General features: G+C 40.8%; 1 protein-coding gene across 9 annotated transcripts in view; it reads right to left on the reverse strand.

Annotated features, from left to right (window-relative positions):
• FIP1L1 (factor interacting with PAPOLA and CPSF1) overlaps positions 1-18,251 on the reverse strand; it is a 35,371-nt gene that overhangs the window by 2,501 nt on the left and 14,619 nt on the right. For 4 of the 9 annotated variants that reach the window (XM_053404424.1, XM_053404427.1, XM_053404422.1 and 1 more), the window contains 6 exons: positions 16,273-16,366; positions 15,265-15,421; positions 11,434-11,460; positions 10,987-11,041; positions 7,768-7,823; positions 2,640-2,853 (listed from right to left, as the gene is read on the reverse strand). In XM_053404424.1, coding sequence (XP_053260399.1) covers positions 2,640-2,853; positions 7,768-7,823; positions 10,987-11,041; positions 11,434-11,460; positions 15,265-15,421; positions 16,273-16,366 — 603 coding nt within the window. The remainder of the gene's footprint in view (positions 1-2,639; positions 2,854-7,767; positions 7,824-10,986; positions 11,042-11,433; positions 11,461-15,264; positions 15,422-16,272; positions 16,367-18,251) is intronic. The other 5 variants (XM_053404430.1, XM_053404425.1, XM_053404428.1 and 2 more) reach the window with 3 other exon arrangements.

The raw sequence follows: 18,251 nt of genomic DNA on the forward strand, positions 1-18,251 counted from the left end.
GATCAATATCACCTGTAGTACACTACATTGAGAATCTTGTATTTGTTAAAACAAGCAGCAATCTATCAAGCTGATATCCTTCACATCTTCCAACAATATCTGAAGTGACTACAGAGATTGAAGTTACCCACAAATAATTATGTACTCACACAGTGTTAAATTAAGGACCTGCACCTTGGCTATAATGGCACATTTCTCTGATCTGCCATTTATCTCATCTGATCTACGGCCAGGATTTAAAGAGCACCTTGAAACTGACTCATTCTTTTTTAATCCCCTAAACTTTAAGGGGAGAGCTGTCTTGTGTATCATCTCAATCTGAGCAGCTGCTCTTCAAGAGGGACAAAGGCTACTTTGACTTGTTCCACTGTTCTTTCAATCCTGGCCTTTCCCTTCCATGCCAAGGAGGCTCTAGGCTACTGTGATACATTATGTACGCAAAACATTAAAGAGTTGGACATAAAGATTGAAGGGTCACACTGTATGCCATTAAAGCCCCCAATAAATACATATATAAATCCTCTGTGTTTTCCATTGCAAAAATGGCTCACACATGGATGCATTATTATAAACTACTTTTGGGGTTTTAAAATGAAATTGTGATATACAAGTATTTTTTATAAATAAATAAGGTCCTAGGGTGGGTTACAGCAATTTAAAAATACAGTCTAAAATCAGTTTAAAACAAATGACAGGCAAAAGAATATTGAGGTACTAAAAATATCTCTCAGTTGTCAAGGGTCACGGTAAATAGACTCTTTTTGGGTGGGATGAACTCCACTTAATTATAACAACAGGGGCCCAACATTTATTTTCTGAAGGAAGCCATTTCCAAAGACCCTGTAAGGTTACTGCCTAAAAAACAGAAATAGTGCACCACATACTGCTCAGTGTGAAATGGACATCTTGTTTCGTTTGAATTGAAAACTAATTTCATAGAATCCTAAGAGTTGGAAGGGACCTTGAGGATCATCTAGTCCAACCCCCTTCAATGCAGGAGTAGGCAGCTGTCCCAGATGGGAACTGAACTTGCAATCTTGGCATTATCAGCACCATGCTCTAACCAACTGAGCTATCGATTCCATAATTTAATTGCAAAGTGTTTGGGGGGGGGGGTTACAAGAGGCACCTTAAAGGCGAATTCCCCAGACTCCTTTCAGACATGCCACCATTTCTAGTGTGAGAGTAGAGATGTGAAGAGCAGATGCCACATTTCATGGCTTGTGGGTGCTAATTTTTAAGTTTCTCTACAAGACCAAAAGCTATACTGGTACACCAATGTCACGGTATCCACTTATAAATGGTAAAAAGTCTGTGTGCATTCCACCCCCCTTTCTTTATTCATTTGTTACAATGTTTTCGTAAGCCGCTGAATAATTGTTAAAAACAGGACTATTAAACGATGAAGCAAAATTTGTTCAAGGGTGTCATATCTACATGATCTGTCGTTCTCAAGCCTCCCACTTTCCCTGTTACTCCCCTAATCAAGTTTTTACTAGACCAAGGCCCCCCTGCTTTCTCACATCGCCATGTGGCAGCAGCTTTACTGCAGATGTTGGATAATTTAGTCACATAAAAAAACCCCACTCCACTCCCCACCCCTTCCCTGACTGATAAGTCTGGCAGCAACACAGAGACTTCTCTGGGCCTGGAAAACATTAAGGCTCATTTCAAGCACCCTTGAATGACCAGGCTTTTTCTGGCTTTCAATCAAGCTGCCCAAGAAACAGATGTTAAATTGATCTTAACGTCTAACACACTGACCCAGTAATTTGTAACACAAAACACACACAAAGTATCACCCCCCCACACAAACAAAAGTCTTATATGAACAAAACATCATCATCGTCATCTTATACTTCCAAGTCAATTCTTTAACGCTCATAGCATTTTTTTAATCCCGTGTTAACCAAGATCATGCAAACTTGTTTTGCTGACCTACAAGGGAAAACTCTAACAATGGTTTTTAAAACCCAATTTAATACCCAATGCATAAAACCTTTTTAAGTGGAAGGCAGAACAAAAAATGATTAGAAATAGTCAAGATATTGCCATGTGAAAAGGGTATTCAATGATCACCAGACAGAGGAAATGTGGGGCTTAACTGCTGCATAAACAAAAGGGGCTAAAGTTTATGTAATACTGTAGCCACTGTATTGTAGCCCTGGTATTGCTTAACAGGATGAATGGCATAGCTGAAACTGCTAGCAAACAGTACTTTATTCCTCCTCAGGTATTCAGAGCTCTCATCCCAGAACAACTGAACTCACAAAGCAGTATAAATTGAAAGTTTTAGACTGGAATCAGTTACTGTAGGAACTTCAGCTGTAAAATGATGGTTAGGGGACTCAAACCCATTAGGCCCTTCTATTATTAATGTTCTGAATGCTTAGAGCCAATTCCTTCCCAGGAATTAACAACAAAAATCATCAGCTCAGCACAATTTGCCTGCAAAGCATTTGTTATGTACCACTTATTGTCATACTTCTGGTTTGCATCTGAAATTGCTGGCTATGGTTCCAACGACAAACAAAATGTGAGCCCCACCCCTTGTTCCCTGAGAATACACAGCTGCATGCTGAAAGTATGTCTCTAGTACAGACACAAAACTCCCACCACCGAGTAACCCTCAAACTCACCTATTGAACACACTAGGAGTTGGGCTATGCTCCCGCTCTCGTTCTCTTTCTCGGGTCCGCTCTCGCTCCCTGTCACGGTCACGATCCCTTTCTCGATCTCTGTCTCGCTCCCTCTCCCTCTCTTTATCTCTTCTTGAATAATAATCCCACTGTTTGGTTGTGTCCATGAGACTAGTCCACGATGGAGCAGAACCTGTAAGGTGCGGGAAAGTGACTAAAGAAGAAAAAAAATGCCAGCATTAGAAAGAAAAAAAAGTTGACAACAGTGGAAAAGTGTGATATAAAATCAATGACATCCAATCTTATATGCTTAGCTGAAGCCTAGAAGGCAAGTTCAGTGACTCTAGGCCTGTTATTTGCATGCTACTTTACCACATGCAACAATTAACTCTCACGTTCATTTCATACCAGTCTGTTTGTTGGATAACTGCTGTTTATCAATACTTGCTTACTTTTCTTAGTAGCAAAAACTACTCACAGCAGTAAACACAAAGTCATATACAGTTAAGGATTGCTCCGCAGTAGTGTTTTAATGGTACTTTATTTAAAACACAAGTTTTCGTATTATTTTGTGATCACAGCTGATCTTTCTTTAAAAGTGCTTATTACTTTAAAGTGTTGCTTCTTTAAATACTGCGGTTCTGAAACTGAAATTCTAAGTGGTGCAGAAAAAGGAAAGGCTCAAAGATTACTAGGCACTGAGCCTTTTAAGCCAAAGAAACATGCAAAAACACCAGGGAGGAGTGTTTTAGTCACTGGGGAACTGTGTGGAAATGCATAACCTACTTAGATAAAAAGCTAATTTGAGGTAGACACTAAAAAAGAAAAAGGGCTTTTGTTGTTGTCAGAAAATGAAACCGCTATCAGTTGAAAGCTTCTGGTAAGGTGTGTGTTACTCAAACGAGGGGGATTTAACGAAGAAGAAAAGGGATCTAGCACCTCAGCGTGCCTTCCAATTACAGAAAAATTTCTAGCGATGGTGAAGCTCCAAAGTGTGCACAAGGGGGCTTTTCAGCTTGCACTCCTGACATTCTTTTTGCATTCACACAGGCCTTACTAGATCTCGGCCAGTGCTCTGCATTTCCATTCATCGCTGGCTATTTAACAGAAGTACTGTGTGGCTCAGAAGTTACTTACAGTGCTAACATTTTCAACACACTTCCGTCGTGTTTTTACACTTTAACCATGGTTCCATGCTTTAGCATGGAAGTCAGCCGATGATCTTACTTCCAAAGAGTAGCATGATCCCGAGGCATCCAGGCCATAAGCAATGGTGGCTTCTCTCCCCTTGGCCAGTTCCCTGCTACAGCAACCTCACCCTCCTCAAGCTCAGGGTGCTTAGGATGCAAATATTAGGCTGCCATCTTCAAACTACTAATTCTAGCATAGCCCCAGCAACATCCCTCCCATTCCTCCCCACTAACATTAAGAGGGTTAAGGAGACAATAACTAAGCAGGGACAAGGAAATAGAGCAAAGTGCCTGCTTGCCTCTCCTCTCAGGAACAGGAATGCCTGAACATCAGGAATTCATAACTCCCAGACTCCTTTCCTCACACCAGTTAATTGGGAGTGCAGCCTCACTCATTAATACATTATTAGTCTTTGCTGTTGCTGAATGGTGGTGATGCCGATGCATAAATCTTTCAAGTGTTCCATCTAATGACTCTCAGGAGGAGCGCTGCAGAGGTTAACAACTGCTGAACTTAGGGGTGGGAAACAAGAGTAGGATTCTGAAGTGAATTGTATTCAAGGGCTCCATTTGTAGCATGCAAAGGTGCGGGGGAGGGTGGATATAAAAATTCTCGAAGAAAATGGAACAGAAGAAAATGGTGGAAGAAAAAAGAATTACTGAAATACAATTTCCAGCATCATTGCCTATAATCTACAGCTGAACAATTTGTATTTTTCTAATTTTCTTGCACCACAGAAATGTTATTTTTGACCACAGGAAGGAAAAACATTTTATGACTTGCTTTAGTTTTTAATTTGGGGGGTGGTGGAAGAGAAGAAAGAAGACAACTAGAATTCCAAGAAATAGCTGGACTTTACAGAGAATTCCCCCAACTTCCAATACTGTCATGGATGTAGCATTCATCAACCACACCTTTTCTGTATGAGACAAGGGTTAAGATCTACCTTTGAGAGAGGACTCTGCAGTTTCTTTTCTCTTTTTCTGCTTTTATTTAGGTTAGTTTTTTATTGTATTGTACTATGATAAAGACTTAATAAAATCTTATAAAAAACTGGCATAATCAATAGAAGTGAGTGTGGTGCAGATCTTAGTACTAGATCTCATTAAATCTGACTCATCAACCATTTAAAAACTAATTACACTTGGCAAAGCCAAGAGATCAAAATGATGAACTTTTTGTAGACGAATGGAGGCCTTTTTAGACTATTTGGGAAACAAATGAAATCGTGGGCAAGACTCAAGATAGGAGTAGCAGAAGAAGAAAAAATGACAAAGTAATAGTATTAGAGGGATATTGGTAATAAGACAATAATTTGATAGAGAGTTGGAATAAAAACACTGTGAAGGTGTGGGTGGGGAGTCAATACATGAAATAATGTAGCTATTCTGAAGTTAATTTGTAAAAATTTGGAAATTCAATAAAAAATATATTGGGAAAAAATAATTGCACTTGGTTCAGTTCTGTGAGACATACAAAAATATAGTCAAGGAAGAGAGAATAGAAACTATTTTTTTAAGAAACTTTTAAAAAAAAATAGAGTAGAGGCTTTCAGTGCTCTGAAGTAACTGAAACTTGTGTAACTTCTTAGGCTTTAGGACTGCTTCTATTTTTAACTGAAGTTCCTTTCTGTTTCTTGTAAGAAGAGATACTAGATGATATAAATGCAAGATTTTGGGGCTAGTGTGCCAAGCCACAGTATGAGAAGGGGGTGGTGAGGAAACCAGGCAGCAACAGAGGGACAAAGAGAAATGCAATACTGATTCTACTATCTACGTCACAGCCAGGTCAACACGTGGAATAATGGTTAGAATATCAGACAGAGGTGCTGAGTTCTGCCAAACATTGCGGGGGGGGGGGAGATCCCCGCTGCTTGAGACTGCGACACGCAAGTGTGACATCACGCATGCCGCACACTTCAGTGAGCCCCTGCGAGACCAGCTGCTGCCACGAGTTCCTGGCACAGTGAGGACTTCTGCCATAGCTGCGAGACCCGCTGCCACAAGGCCCAACCTCTCAATACTGGAGGGAGGCTCAACCCTATCTCAACAGACTTTGGGGGTTGAAGACATCTCAGCCCTATGGAGTTGGCACCTATGATGTCAGACTAGGACCTGGGAGACCAGGTGCAAATCCTCACTTGGCCATGGAGTTCACTGGGTGACCTAGGGCCAGTCACTGCCTCTTGGCCTAACCTATTTCACAGGGTTGTTATGGGGATTAAACAAGCAGAAGGAGAACTGTGTGGGCAACTTTGAGCTCTAACAAATCAAATCAGTTTAAGACTCACATGTAAGAAGGCTACATATTATCACTGAGTTCTTGCCTGTGGTTATTTGTCAAGAGAAAACATGTTTGATGAATCCTAGTTGGTCCTTTATAGCTTACAGAAATAATCATCAAAAACATCAGAAAGGGCTGCCAGAAGTGTATATGAAAAAAGGTAGATGAGCAAAGGCAGGATGAAATTCTATACTCAGACCTGTGAGGATGCCCAACTGAACTTAGTGGTGCTTATTTCTATGTAGACATGAATAGGATTGTGCTGCAGGAAGAGCAGTATTCTCACAGATCAGGCCAAAGAACTAAACTTCCTTCCCTTTCTCATCTAAACCTGCAGCATCTCTGTGAGAATTAAAGATGGTATTCCCATCTAAACTAAAATACGCAGAATGAAATATGGAATAAAGTGCTTCCAGTATTAGTCGTACTTTGAGGATTCTTACATATTCCACGCCAAAAAAGTGATAGTGTTGTTTACAATGTAGAATTCTGATAATTTTGAAGTGCCCCTCTTTGTACCTAGTTCCCAAAAGAGCCTAATGTGGAAGACACGTTTCACATCCATGCTGTTTCAAACACCATCCTACCCATGCAAAACTTGTGGTCTACACATCTGAATCAGTGCTCAGAATGTGATGTTTGATGCCAGTTTTAAGATCTGTTATGTTTTCTTCATGAGTGCTTGGGGATAATTTCTGTAGATGTCCTATTCTGAAGCGACACATTCTCTCAGTCAGCTTACTCCAAAGGCACTTGCACAGAAAAGAAACCCAGCCCTTATGTGTGCTTCGCATCACACTTAAGAACCCATAATATATGTTGTTTGAGGATAGAGGCACCAAGTGTGAGACCTCCTCCGAAATATGGAAGACAGAGAAGGCAGTTTCAATACTTTCACATGAGCACAGATTAATAAAGGCATCTGCTTTCCATTAAAGGAGTCATTCTGAGCATCATCTGTTTTTTGTTACCTGAAGCAAAATTCTGGTTTGTTCATTCATACCCACACACTCCTCCCATTTTACTGGAGCTTCATTCTTGCTGCTTGGTCACTACAAATTCACTGTACTTTTAATCTGACTCGTGAAGATGTGGGAGAAAGAGGGGGAGAGGGAGAGAGACCGGGCACTGCTTCTATAACTTAAAAGTACACAAATCTCTAATTAATACTGCTATCAAAACCTGCACTTAAGCCAATTGTCTGCACACTGAACATTATTGCCTGTCAATTTCTAAAAGGAAAATAAAAAGAAGATTGAAAAATGTTTGGTGAAATATTTTTCTTCTTCTTTGTAATAACTACAAAGAGTAAATACCTGACTAAAAAACAAGGGAGAGGAACCAAACACAGCAGATGGCATTTGTTTATGTGTGCAAAGGAGAATATATGTCATACACCATGGTTACCAGCTTCACACGTTTACCAGAAACTGAGCACCATTTTTTCCAAAGAATTAAAAACTATTATACAGGAAGCTTGTTTGCATCAATGCATCCTGAACAAGAGGAAGAGGTTACATATAAAATAAAGGTTAGAAGCATCTCAAAGAGTAGGCTGTGCATCAAGCTGCTAACCTGCTAACTCAAGATAGGTTGAACTTAAAAGTGTAGCCACCTGGTCAGCCCATTTTCAAGCAGTTTTGAAGACACTTACCACCGCCATATGGAAATGCCCGAGCTGAGCGGCTATCATAGCCAGAGGAATGTCCACTGTTGAAAGAGAAGCACACAATAAATACATCTTACCATTTAAAATAGCCAGTTCTGGTTGCTGAAGCTGGTAGGGTATGATACTTGTCATACCAGGAATGTAATCATTCATGCGATACTTTCAAAGTCAGTGTGCAACAAGCCTCTCTCGTCAGTGAAGTCATTATTAACATTACAGTGGTGCCTCTGGTTACGTACTTAATTCGTTCCGGAGGTCTGTTCTTAACCCAAAACCGTTCTTAACCTGAAGCACACTTTCGCTAAAGGGGCCTCCCGCTGCTGCCGCACTGCCAGCGCGTGACTTCCGTTCTCATCCTGGGGCAAAGTTCTCAACCCAGGATACTACTTCTGGGTTAGAGGAGTCTGTAACCCAAAGTGTTTGTAACCCAAAGTATTTGTAACTGAAAGCATTTGTAACCCGAGGTACCACCGTATCTTATTTGTTACCTTTGATCCTAAACCTCCACTATCCTGTGGGATGTCTTTGGAAGAAGAAAAGGCTGAGGAGTAAACCCTACACAAATCCGGAGTGGAGATGGCTGGATGGCACCTTCTACGCCTCCTTCCACCAACTCCTGCAGCCAAGCTAGTGCCAAATATATTGCTCTGCTTTCCTTTGGACCACATGAGTGAGGCCAAGAGAGGAGTCCTGTCATCTGAACAGCCCAGGACCTCCATTCACACTGCCTAGGCTTCCGCCACAGGGATGTCATTTCAGTGCTGCTAACGAAGTGGTATGACTGGTGCACTCTACTGTCTCTTGAGACAGACAGGTGCCAACAATAAGCTGGTCTTTGACACTTGATATATATTTTTCGGACCCATTCTATTTTTGTGAGTGGAAATTATTTTTAATGTTGTATTTTAAAGTACTATAACCCACCCTGAGACCTCAGGGTAAAGGCTGGGTAATAAAATCATCACCCATCATGTCATATCTGCCAAAGTAATTTGGAGTGACTATAGCTTTTGCCTCTCGCTCTGCACATGCTGTGCTTTCAGCTCTGGTACGATGACAGAAGACAATCTGGCCAACTGGACCAACCCTGCATGCCCCACATTAGGCATAAGATTCCTGCATTGCAGGTGGTTGGACTACATGATCCTCGTGGTCCCTTCCAACTCTACAATTCTATGATTCTATCCCAAACAGTGGAAGGAGTGTTTATTGTGCAGCTCAGCAGTGGCTATAATTATCTGTTAGATCTGCACAGGCAAAACATTACACATATTGATGTGGCCAGGAATCTATCCTGCCCCTCAAGCAATCAAATGTGGCAAATTCATCCACACATTTATTTTATTCACTACAAGGGACAGGGTGAATGAAGGTCCCAGTTGGACAGTCTGCCATATAAAATCATTATTCATGAGACTGCTATTCATCATACACACTAACAGCCAACTCAGATGATAAATGTTGACAGAAATGGAGCCAAAATTGGGCCACTGAGAAACAAGAGAGCTATATCAGTATGCTCGGAGCAAAAAGTACAAATTTGGGGTTTTGTTTTGTTTTTTAAAAAAGGAGGCCGCCCCCTCCCATGGCCCAATGATGTGTGACCATGCTCAGTAGCCATGAAATAATGAGTGCTTAATCTGTTGGGGGAGCAGGGACACCAATGGAAGAAAGGAGAAGTGGAATGCCTTATTTGAGCTCCTTATAGCTTACATTACGGGTGGTAAACCCCCAAGCTCACCATATGTTCCCCACTAGCTCAATTTCCAGGCAGCAATAGCACCGGGGGCACAGAGTCATGTGGGGATGGAGTCGTTTGTGTCCTCATCGCAGTGCTAGGCTGAGGATGCAAACTGCCCTACTCATCAGATGACTGTCCTGAAAAGAGGGCAAGTAAAACCCCTTCTCAGATGATCTGCATGGATCACCTGAGGAGAGGTGTGTATGTATGCCTGTCTAGTGTGTTTTCTGTGTGCTGTATGTTTGGGGAATAGTAGTCACCTCCACCTCCAGCATGCATTCACTGGAAGTTTGGCCAAGGGTGGATCTAGCTCTGGTTTACAGCATCCTGGAGAACAGCATGGCTGGAAGACATGGGCACTGAACAGCAGCACTCATGCTGGGAAGTAAAAATATACTTGCGTCCTACTTAACTTCACATTCTCCAAGTTTCAGCTGAATGGGGAAAATATCAGCTGAAATAAGTAAAATACTAAGGCGAAAAAAGATATGTATGGTTTAATTTACTTTCTATTATATGTTTTATTACTCCCCATATATCTTGAATTAATTATATTTACCTCATCTACCATACTTAGATGAGTGCTATTTTTCTTCTTGAAGACAGTTTAATATTTTATAAAACACTTTTTGGACTGTGGCTTTAGAAACGAGATAATGAAAACCTTAAGTAATGTTTATCAGCCTCTTAGGTTTATGGAGAACTTCATTCAACTAGAAGTGTAAGGAAGAACAAAATCATTCTGTGTAAGAAAAAAGTATTTTGGAAATGTGGCAATCAGGAAGCAGTGCAGGAGAAAAGGACTCGACAGAGGAACTAAACTCTACAGGGGATTGTACATAAGGCAATGAAAGTTCAGACTCTGTAGGGAAGAGTGCCCAAAGGAGCAAGAAAAAGCATCTTAGGCAAAATGATGAGGGCTTAATCTAACTGAAAGGACAACCTGAAAATCTCCTGGAGCCTTCAAAATAACTCAGTTGGGACTATTATTTTTTTCTGTCTATTGGAAGAGCGTCTAGAGACCTTCCAGAAAAAATACTAAATGCAAGAGCAGTTACAGAGATAGCTAGTCACTATTTTCCCTAGCGCTTCCACCAATCCAACAAGCAACCACTTCACTAAGAATTAAACAAAACAAAGCATCAAAAAATTTTAGCCAGCTGATAATATATACCACAGCTCTCCTCACTAAGGCTTACCACCACTCCTCTCTGCTTTTGCCTCCTTACAAGTTTAGCCCAAAGTAAAGTAAGAAGTAGCAGCCCTGGACCTGCACTGTTTCTGCACCTACTAACAGACTCCATAGATCTTCTCCTCCCCACCCACTGCCACCAGAGGCTGTTGGCATGAGCAAGTCAAGAGCCATGCCTAGCTGTTCTCTAAACTTGAAGCAATAACCACACCTTGCTTGACATGCAGGGAAAACGTGCTTAGTTGAGATCATTCTACAAACTGAAATTTACCTTTCTATGGTCGGTATTAGGGAAGGTGGTGGTCCTCCAGGTGGGGGAGGGAAGCCTGAAATATTTGAGAAACAAAGAAGTTGCCTTAGCTTATCACTGCTAATTAACGCCTGAAAAGCCCAATACATGCAAGCTGTGTATATATATTAAGATAAATCTGTATAACAGTGAAAAGGAATGACATGCCCAAAGTTAAACCATTATTTTCTTACATCATATCCTTGCAATCTTATACTTAGCATATTTATTCTATTCCATTTATTTTATCCAGTTCTTCAATTATATATATTTACCTGGCAATTTAAAACTATTTCTGAATTTTAGCTATTTTCTCCAAAGAAATCAAAGTACTTTTTTTATTTTTTTAAAAAGGGAAGTGGCAGATTTCCCCCTATACCAAAATTGCATTCACATTATGTTTCATACTACTAAAACAGATAAATATACCTGGCGGTGGCACAGTTATTGGTATACCTAAAAACAAAAAAAATGCACCCAGTCATTTCAGTAATGAGTTTATTCTGATTCCCACATTACCAGAACAGGTATCATGGCACTCATGCCAACAACGTATGAAAAAGCCAGTAAGAGTTGATAGCAATTTCAGCTACTGCCACTCCATATTGGGCTTTGATCCAAGGATGAATTAGTGGGCAGCTGCACCAGCAGCAGGATGTGGGCCAAATGCAAGGTGACATTAGTGGCTTTAAGTTCATAAATATGGGGAGTGGGGAGGCTTCACAGCATACACCTTGACACATGTGCCAAACAAGGTTCTGTGGTGTGGGGTCGCTGCTTAAAACTCTCTGAAAGTAACACACCCATATCAATTCACTTAAAGCTAAATTAATAGATTGCTCTGAAGATTCCGTATTTATCACAACGTCATCGTCCAGGCAACACTGAGTAAACACAAGGAAACTTCATTAACAATCTTATAAAGATTTTCAACTGAATTCCAGGTTCATAGCATCTGGAATATAAAAGTGTTATTATCAACACTAAGCACATTCTATAAATCTAACCCTACAAATTAATGCAGTTACGTATGCAACAATAGACCTGTAAGGAAGTACTCCTTTCGCTGTACATACGTATGGATATGCATGCACAAGTCAATGCAAAAACCCACCTGTGCCTTTATATCCTCAATGTTAACAGACAAGACAGCAGATTCAAAATGTAAAATGACAGGTTAATGTTAACTAGGCCATACTGTCATCAAAAATGCACTGACTTTATGGCATTAATAGAATAATTTCCACGTTTCTAACACAGACACATGACATATTTTACAAACAAGCATATTTAGCTGCTTTTCCAAAGCATTGTAGGAAAGTCTACAGAATGGGCAATTTTAAAAATTCCTAATTCCTGAAAATCTTAGCCCAGACATTATTACTGCAATTGTTAGTTGAGAGTCCTTTCCAGTAGAAGCTATTCAACTTTCTAGTGTTATATTTTCAAACAGTGATGGTTCTTTTTGTCTCAAAGGTATTTGCATCACGAGTGGCTAAGTGAACACAGTACAAGAGACCAAACTTCAAAGTGAGATCCTTTTTCAAAGGATCTTCTGAAGGATGTTTTATATTTGAATGCTTAAACGTTCTGGCCAGTAGTTCCAAGCTAATATTAGGTAACAAGAAACTTTTCCCTCTTTAAACCAATGAGGAATGGGCAGGTTCTATTTTGGTAGGAGCTTTGAAGACAGAATGCTGGCAGAAGCAAAATTAAAATAAGCCTGGAGAAGCCAAAGCCACTACTTATAAGTTATTTTCAAATGGGCTGAAAATACAGGAGATAGCAAACAAAATCTTCTGGCTGGGCTCATCTCATCAACCTGTCTGAATGTTACCAGTCCTCTGCTGCTTTCACCAAAGGGCTCAACTAAAGTCACAACACATGCAGATTTATTTTAACTTTGAACTTCAACAGATGAAAGCTTCTTCTTTAATACTGCCTCTTACTTGTAGGTGGGACTAGAAGTTCACCCCCAAGGCTTAGGCTAATATTATTCTTTACATTCCTATTTCTTTGAAGGCAACACATCTCCTATTTCTCCAACCAACCACGTATGCAAGTGCTATGCTACAGAATTACTGTACTTTAAATGTTGCTCCTTTTTTGTTCAAAAGTTTCCAGCATAACCACATGGCAAGTTGTATACCAACTCCACAATTATGTTGTTCAAGAGCAGGGATCAGCAACCTAAGGCCCATGGGCCACAAGAGGCCCATGGAGGTCGTTTAACTGGCCCATGAGCCACCCCCAAACTGAACCGCCCACTCGGTGAGACCTCGCGCGCTGTGCTAAACTGGCGAAGTGTGGTGACTCACTTCCACGGCACCAGAAATCGCATCTGCGCATGCACAGACGCCAGAAATCGTGTCTGCACAGACACTGGAAAACGCGGGTGTGCGCGATCTGGCACACGGAGGGATCTCCACTGAAGTGAACCGGCCCAGGCGAGGTAAACCTTGCCGACCCCTGTTCAAGAGCACCAAGGCTGCAATCCTAAACATACATACTACAATATAAGTCCCATGCTCGTGACTGCACTGTAAATTTTCATGGCCTTTTTGTACTACACATCAGCAATGCATTACCTGGGCTGTGTATAAAAACGATTTTAGCTTTTCCTATTTCCCACTTTGTTTAGCCCATATGAATTTAAGCACACAGTAAAGAATGCAATTTGCCACAAACATGCCAAATCTGAAAGGGGCCAGGAAGAGAGAGCAAAAGTCTTAGAAAAGGGACATCATCCGGAGAATGGAAAGTAGGGCCGATAATCCCTTTAATGTTTACAGGGTCAGAGAGAAACATGGAAAAGAACATAGGCAAAAAAGGAAAGCAGTTGGTATGGACTGCTTTTGAAGACTAGCCCACCTCAGGCATCCACTTCCTACCATGCTAGGCAGCAGTTAAGGTTATTGAAATAAGAGTCACAGACAGTGGTTTGGCATTACTGCCAGAAGCCTCTGTGCAACTTTCCAGCCAGCTTCATGCCAACTGCTGCATTAGAAAAGGAAGTGGAGGCTCATATGCAGTTGCCCAATGCTTCCAGGTAATCCAAAAGCAAACTGTGTTTGTCCAGAACTACATTCATGACTCCCCTCCTTCCCTTGCTGGAATGAAATTGGTTGGAAAGTCATGCAGCCGCTGTGCAGAGATGTGAAATCCCAGAAAAACACAAACAGAAAATGAAGGAAAGCCCTATACGAATCATAGGAGGGTAGGAATTAACTTGATTTTGTGTAAGTGCATTTCCAACAGAAACGTTTGCATCAATGGAATTATGTCTTTAGCGCTATGCTGAATTCCACCCATGGTGTCTGTACTGAGCCATAGATGTTCAACGTAGGAGTTCCTTTTGTTTCTTGATGGATAGAAATCAAGCACTATGTACTACAGTAGAATCTCGGTTTTTGAACCTAATCCGTTCCAGAAGACCATTCGACTTCCGAAACATTCGAAAACCAAAAACTGAAAGCGGAAGCCTCAATAAAATAGGGAAACTCAAAACGGAAGCCGCGTGGACACGTTCGACAACCGAGGTTCCACTGTAACTCCAAATAACAATTGTTTACCATAATGCTGATGCAATTTTCAACTCGTTTCCCCACTATTTACAAGTATATTGGGTTACAAAATATTTGTAATTATGGTTTGAATAAAAGCAGTATATGTCATAAAGCAGCTTAAGATTTAATGTAAGCGAAATGATTAATAATGCATTTCATTTTCACAGGTGACTGAATAGCATTTAGGTTTGCAGCTTGCCTATGCAAAGGTTTAAAAATCAGTGGAAATTTTACATCTCAATTGCTTCGCTTTAATTTAAAGCAGTGATGGGAGCATGGCCAGCATTTCTACCGCCCTGCTCCTTCACCAGCTGGCAGCCTTCCTTTGATCCAATTCTGCCTGGAGGCCACAAGTCACCAGCCCTTACATGAAGCAAATTGTAGTTGAATGCAACGTCAGTGAAGTAAGGGGATCTTCACCCGTGGAGGAGAAAATGCAAATAATGAAGAAAAATGCCTTCGAAGGAAAGATGAGGAAAACATGTGAAAAACCCTTCATAAGAAAGGACCATGTGAAGCCAAGGTAACTCTTGGAAGTTGTCAAGCAAATTGCAAATCTTTTACTGGCCAGAAAAACATCAAATCCCAATTATAGATAAATATATAAAACACACCCTGAACACAACTTTAGCTATCTAAATGGAAACACTGCTAATTATGGGTTTTTTTTCCTTTCTGCATCTTTTATTTTTACCTGGAGGAGGAATCAGAGGGGGAGCAGTACTGACAGATGGAGGTGGCGGAAGAAAAGGAGGCGGTGGAAGATGGGTGGGAGGAGCTCCTGGAGGAAAAAACGGAGGGGGCTTGGTAAAACTGTTGTCCACGTCGGCACTGGGGCGTTCAGAAAGAACCTACAAAACAAAACCAACATTATAATTTTATTTTGTAAAAAGGGGGGGGGGGAGATGCATATTTTCTCCTAATTTACATATTAAGTAAAGTTTTTTCTGAGATGAAGAAACGTGCATTTGCCTTCCAACAGAAACAGGAGAAATTTCTCAGTGAAAACTCTGAAGATTAAGAGGATAATACAGGTCGTTGCTGGAATATCCTATGCATTTTGATCTCTCACTCTCTAACAAACACTTCTAAATGTATACTCACTTGAAATGAGAAGATGCAAGGTGAAACTTTGACAACACAAGAGTGTGAGCATGCCTGGGCAAAACAATACCCTCAATTCCATGTTGCATTAGCGGTAAAGCATGCTGATGACTATAAGACCCTAAGAGCACTCATTGCATACCATTGCTTACCATACAAAGACTTGTAACCAATGCAGTACTAAGCATTGTCTTGTCAGTGCAAAGATTTCCACTAGAACTATAGGACTTCTCCCCCTCCTTTCCAGTGCATACCCCACACCCTCCCGAAATCTGTTCCGTAGTGTTGGAGGAACTCCAAGAACAGAGTTAGTGGATGTGCGGGGGAGGGGGGAGGAGACGTCCCATTGCACAAGTGTAAATCCTTACACTGATGGGATGGCTACATTGGATACAAGCCACTGGGTTCTTTCAAGCTGCAATTCTCTCCAATTTCTCGACAAGTGGCTTAATCAAATATATGCTTTCTATTTGCTCACTCCCTTTGCATATCAAATATTATATGCATCACATTTTCAGTTCTTTAAACTGAAGCTAAGGTGAAAGCAAAATCAGTCTTGTTGTACCCACTACGCGTATGTAAGAGGGAAAAAGGAAACCTGTATGTTGCTGTTTTCATTCGCACGCCTCCTTCCTTCTACTCGGCTTATCGTGATCGTCTGCCCAATCACATCTATTGTACCAGAAAGCCTTCTGAAAAGAAATATAAAAGGGAACTGTTACACTGACACACAGGACCAGAGCAAGACCTGGGGGGGGGGGGTGCATCTCAAGCCTTTCAAATGCCTTGTGTATACATTTCAAAAGGCTATTATTCAACAAGGATAATCAGCTGAGGGTTTTTTCCTGCTTCTTTATTAAAGGCAGCAAGATCATCTCAATAGATGATGTGTCATCCCCGAAGAAGAAACATAGTATTTTATATTCAAACAGAAGTACAGTATATCAGCAGTATCCCTGAGAATTAGCAATACGAAGAGAAAATAAAAAGGTAAAAGTACCCCTGACCGTTAGGTCCAGTCGTGCATGACTCTGGGGTTGTGGCGCTCATCTCGCTTTATTGGCCGAGGGAGCCAGCATACAGCTTCCGGGTTATGTGGCCAGCATGACTAAGCCGCTTCTGGCGAACCAGAGAAGCACATGGAAACGCCGTTTACCTTCCCACTGGAGCGGTACCTATTTATCTACTTGTACTTTCATGTGCTTTTGAACTGCTAGGTGGGCAGGAGATGGGACCGAGCAACTGGAGCAACTGGAGCTGTGGTTTAGACCATAAGAGGCATCTATTCAAACCTAGCATATACTTGCTTTTCTACTGAAGGAAAAAATCCTTGAAATTAAAGGTGGAGGTAATAGAAGCTAGTTTCAGAAAATTACTTAAAATGAAAGACTGCATGACTAAGAAGGTACTTATGAACTATTCACGCTGTGTATCACATATATTAAAGCAAGGCACCTATCCAACAGCTGAAACTCTGGTAGGAAATATTCCTAGCAAATATTATTGCCTAAGAAGAGAAGATCAATTCTTGAACAGGCAGTGATGCCTCAGCTATAAATACTTCTGACAGGCACCTTTCCAAATCTGCTGTAACATGCACCCCAAAGGGAAGCAAACCTCAACTTTTGTCTGTTGGGTGGTTTCTAGGCAAAGTGTTACCATTCATATCCTATTGAAGTAAATGGCAAGACTCCCATACATTTTAATAAGGTTGCATCTCATCCAAACAAAGCAAGTTAACATAAAACCAGAGTATTCCCTCTCCAAGTATGACACAAAGTCAGCATACAAAAGCTAGGTCTCAAGAGTTACTCTTACCTCCCAATATTCATGTGGCTGAGAGGACAGTCGAAATTTGTGGCTGAGCTCAGAAAAGAGTTGAAAATGTGGATAGCTTATTGTAAAATGCCATTTGCATAATCTGTTTTAAACTGTTTTTAATATTGCATTTTACATTGTTGAGACCTGCCCTGGGACATTGTGGTGAAGGGCAAGCAATAAATCTATCATCATCATCATCATTTCCAGATTAACTTTTAAGGAAGGGAACACCCCGTTTCCCCCTTTAATAATTGACATTTTTCTATACCTGCACAGTGCCTGTAGCTACAGAAGTGAAATAGTCCGGGAACAACAGTCAACAACTTTAATATTGTTAAAACAAAACGCAACTAAGTCAAACATTAACTGCCAGATGATAAATATACGTATGAATGAATTCTACACTAGTTACAAAGGAGCCAAAATTTACAAACAGCTGATGAGAACATAACCTAAGAAAAGCCTCGAAATCTTCAACAGTATTTCAAGGGAACATGCAAGCAGGCAAACTAAAAGCAGAAGACAAACACAACCTTTTTGCCAGCAGTTAAGAATTTTAGGGTGTTAAATCTTTAATAGTGTAGCCTGCTCTGAAAAAACAGAAAATAATGGTTAGGAGAAAGATGAAGCTACATTGATCATTAGCAATAGGAAGAGGGTAGCAGCAAGCATACAGAGGCAGACTATACACCAGAAAATTAGGGCCCCTAATCCGTACTTAAAAGGCTTCTACATTCAAACATATTATGAACTACA

Source organism: Podarcis raffonei, chromosome 9, assembly GCF_027172205.1.
Source record: "Podarcis raffonei isolate rPodRaf1 chromosome 9, rPodRaf1.pri, whole genome shotgun sequence".
Classification (NCBI taxonomy): Eukaryota; Metazoa; Chordata; class Lepidosauria; order Squamata; family Lacertidae; genus Podarcis; species Podarcis raffonei.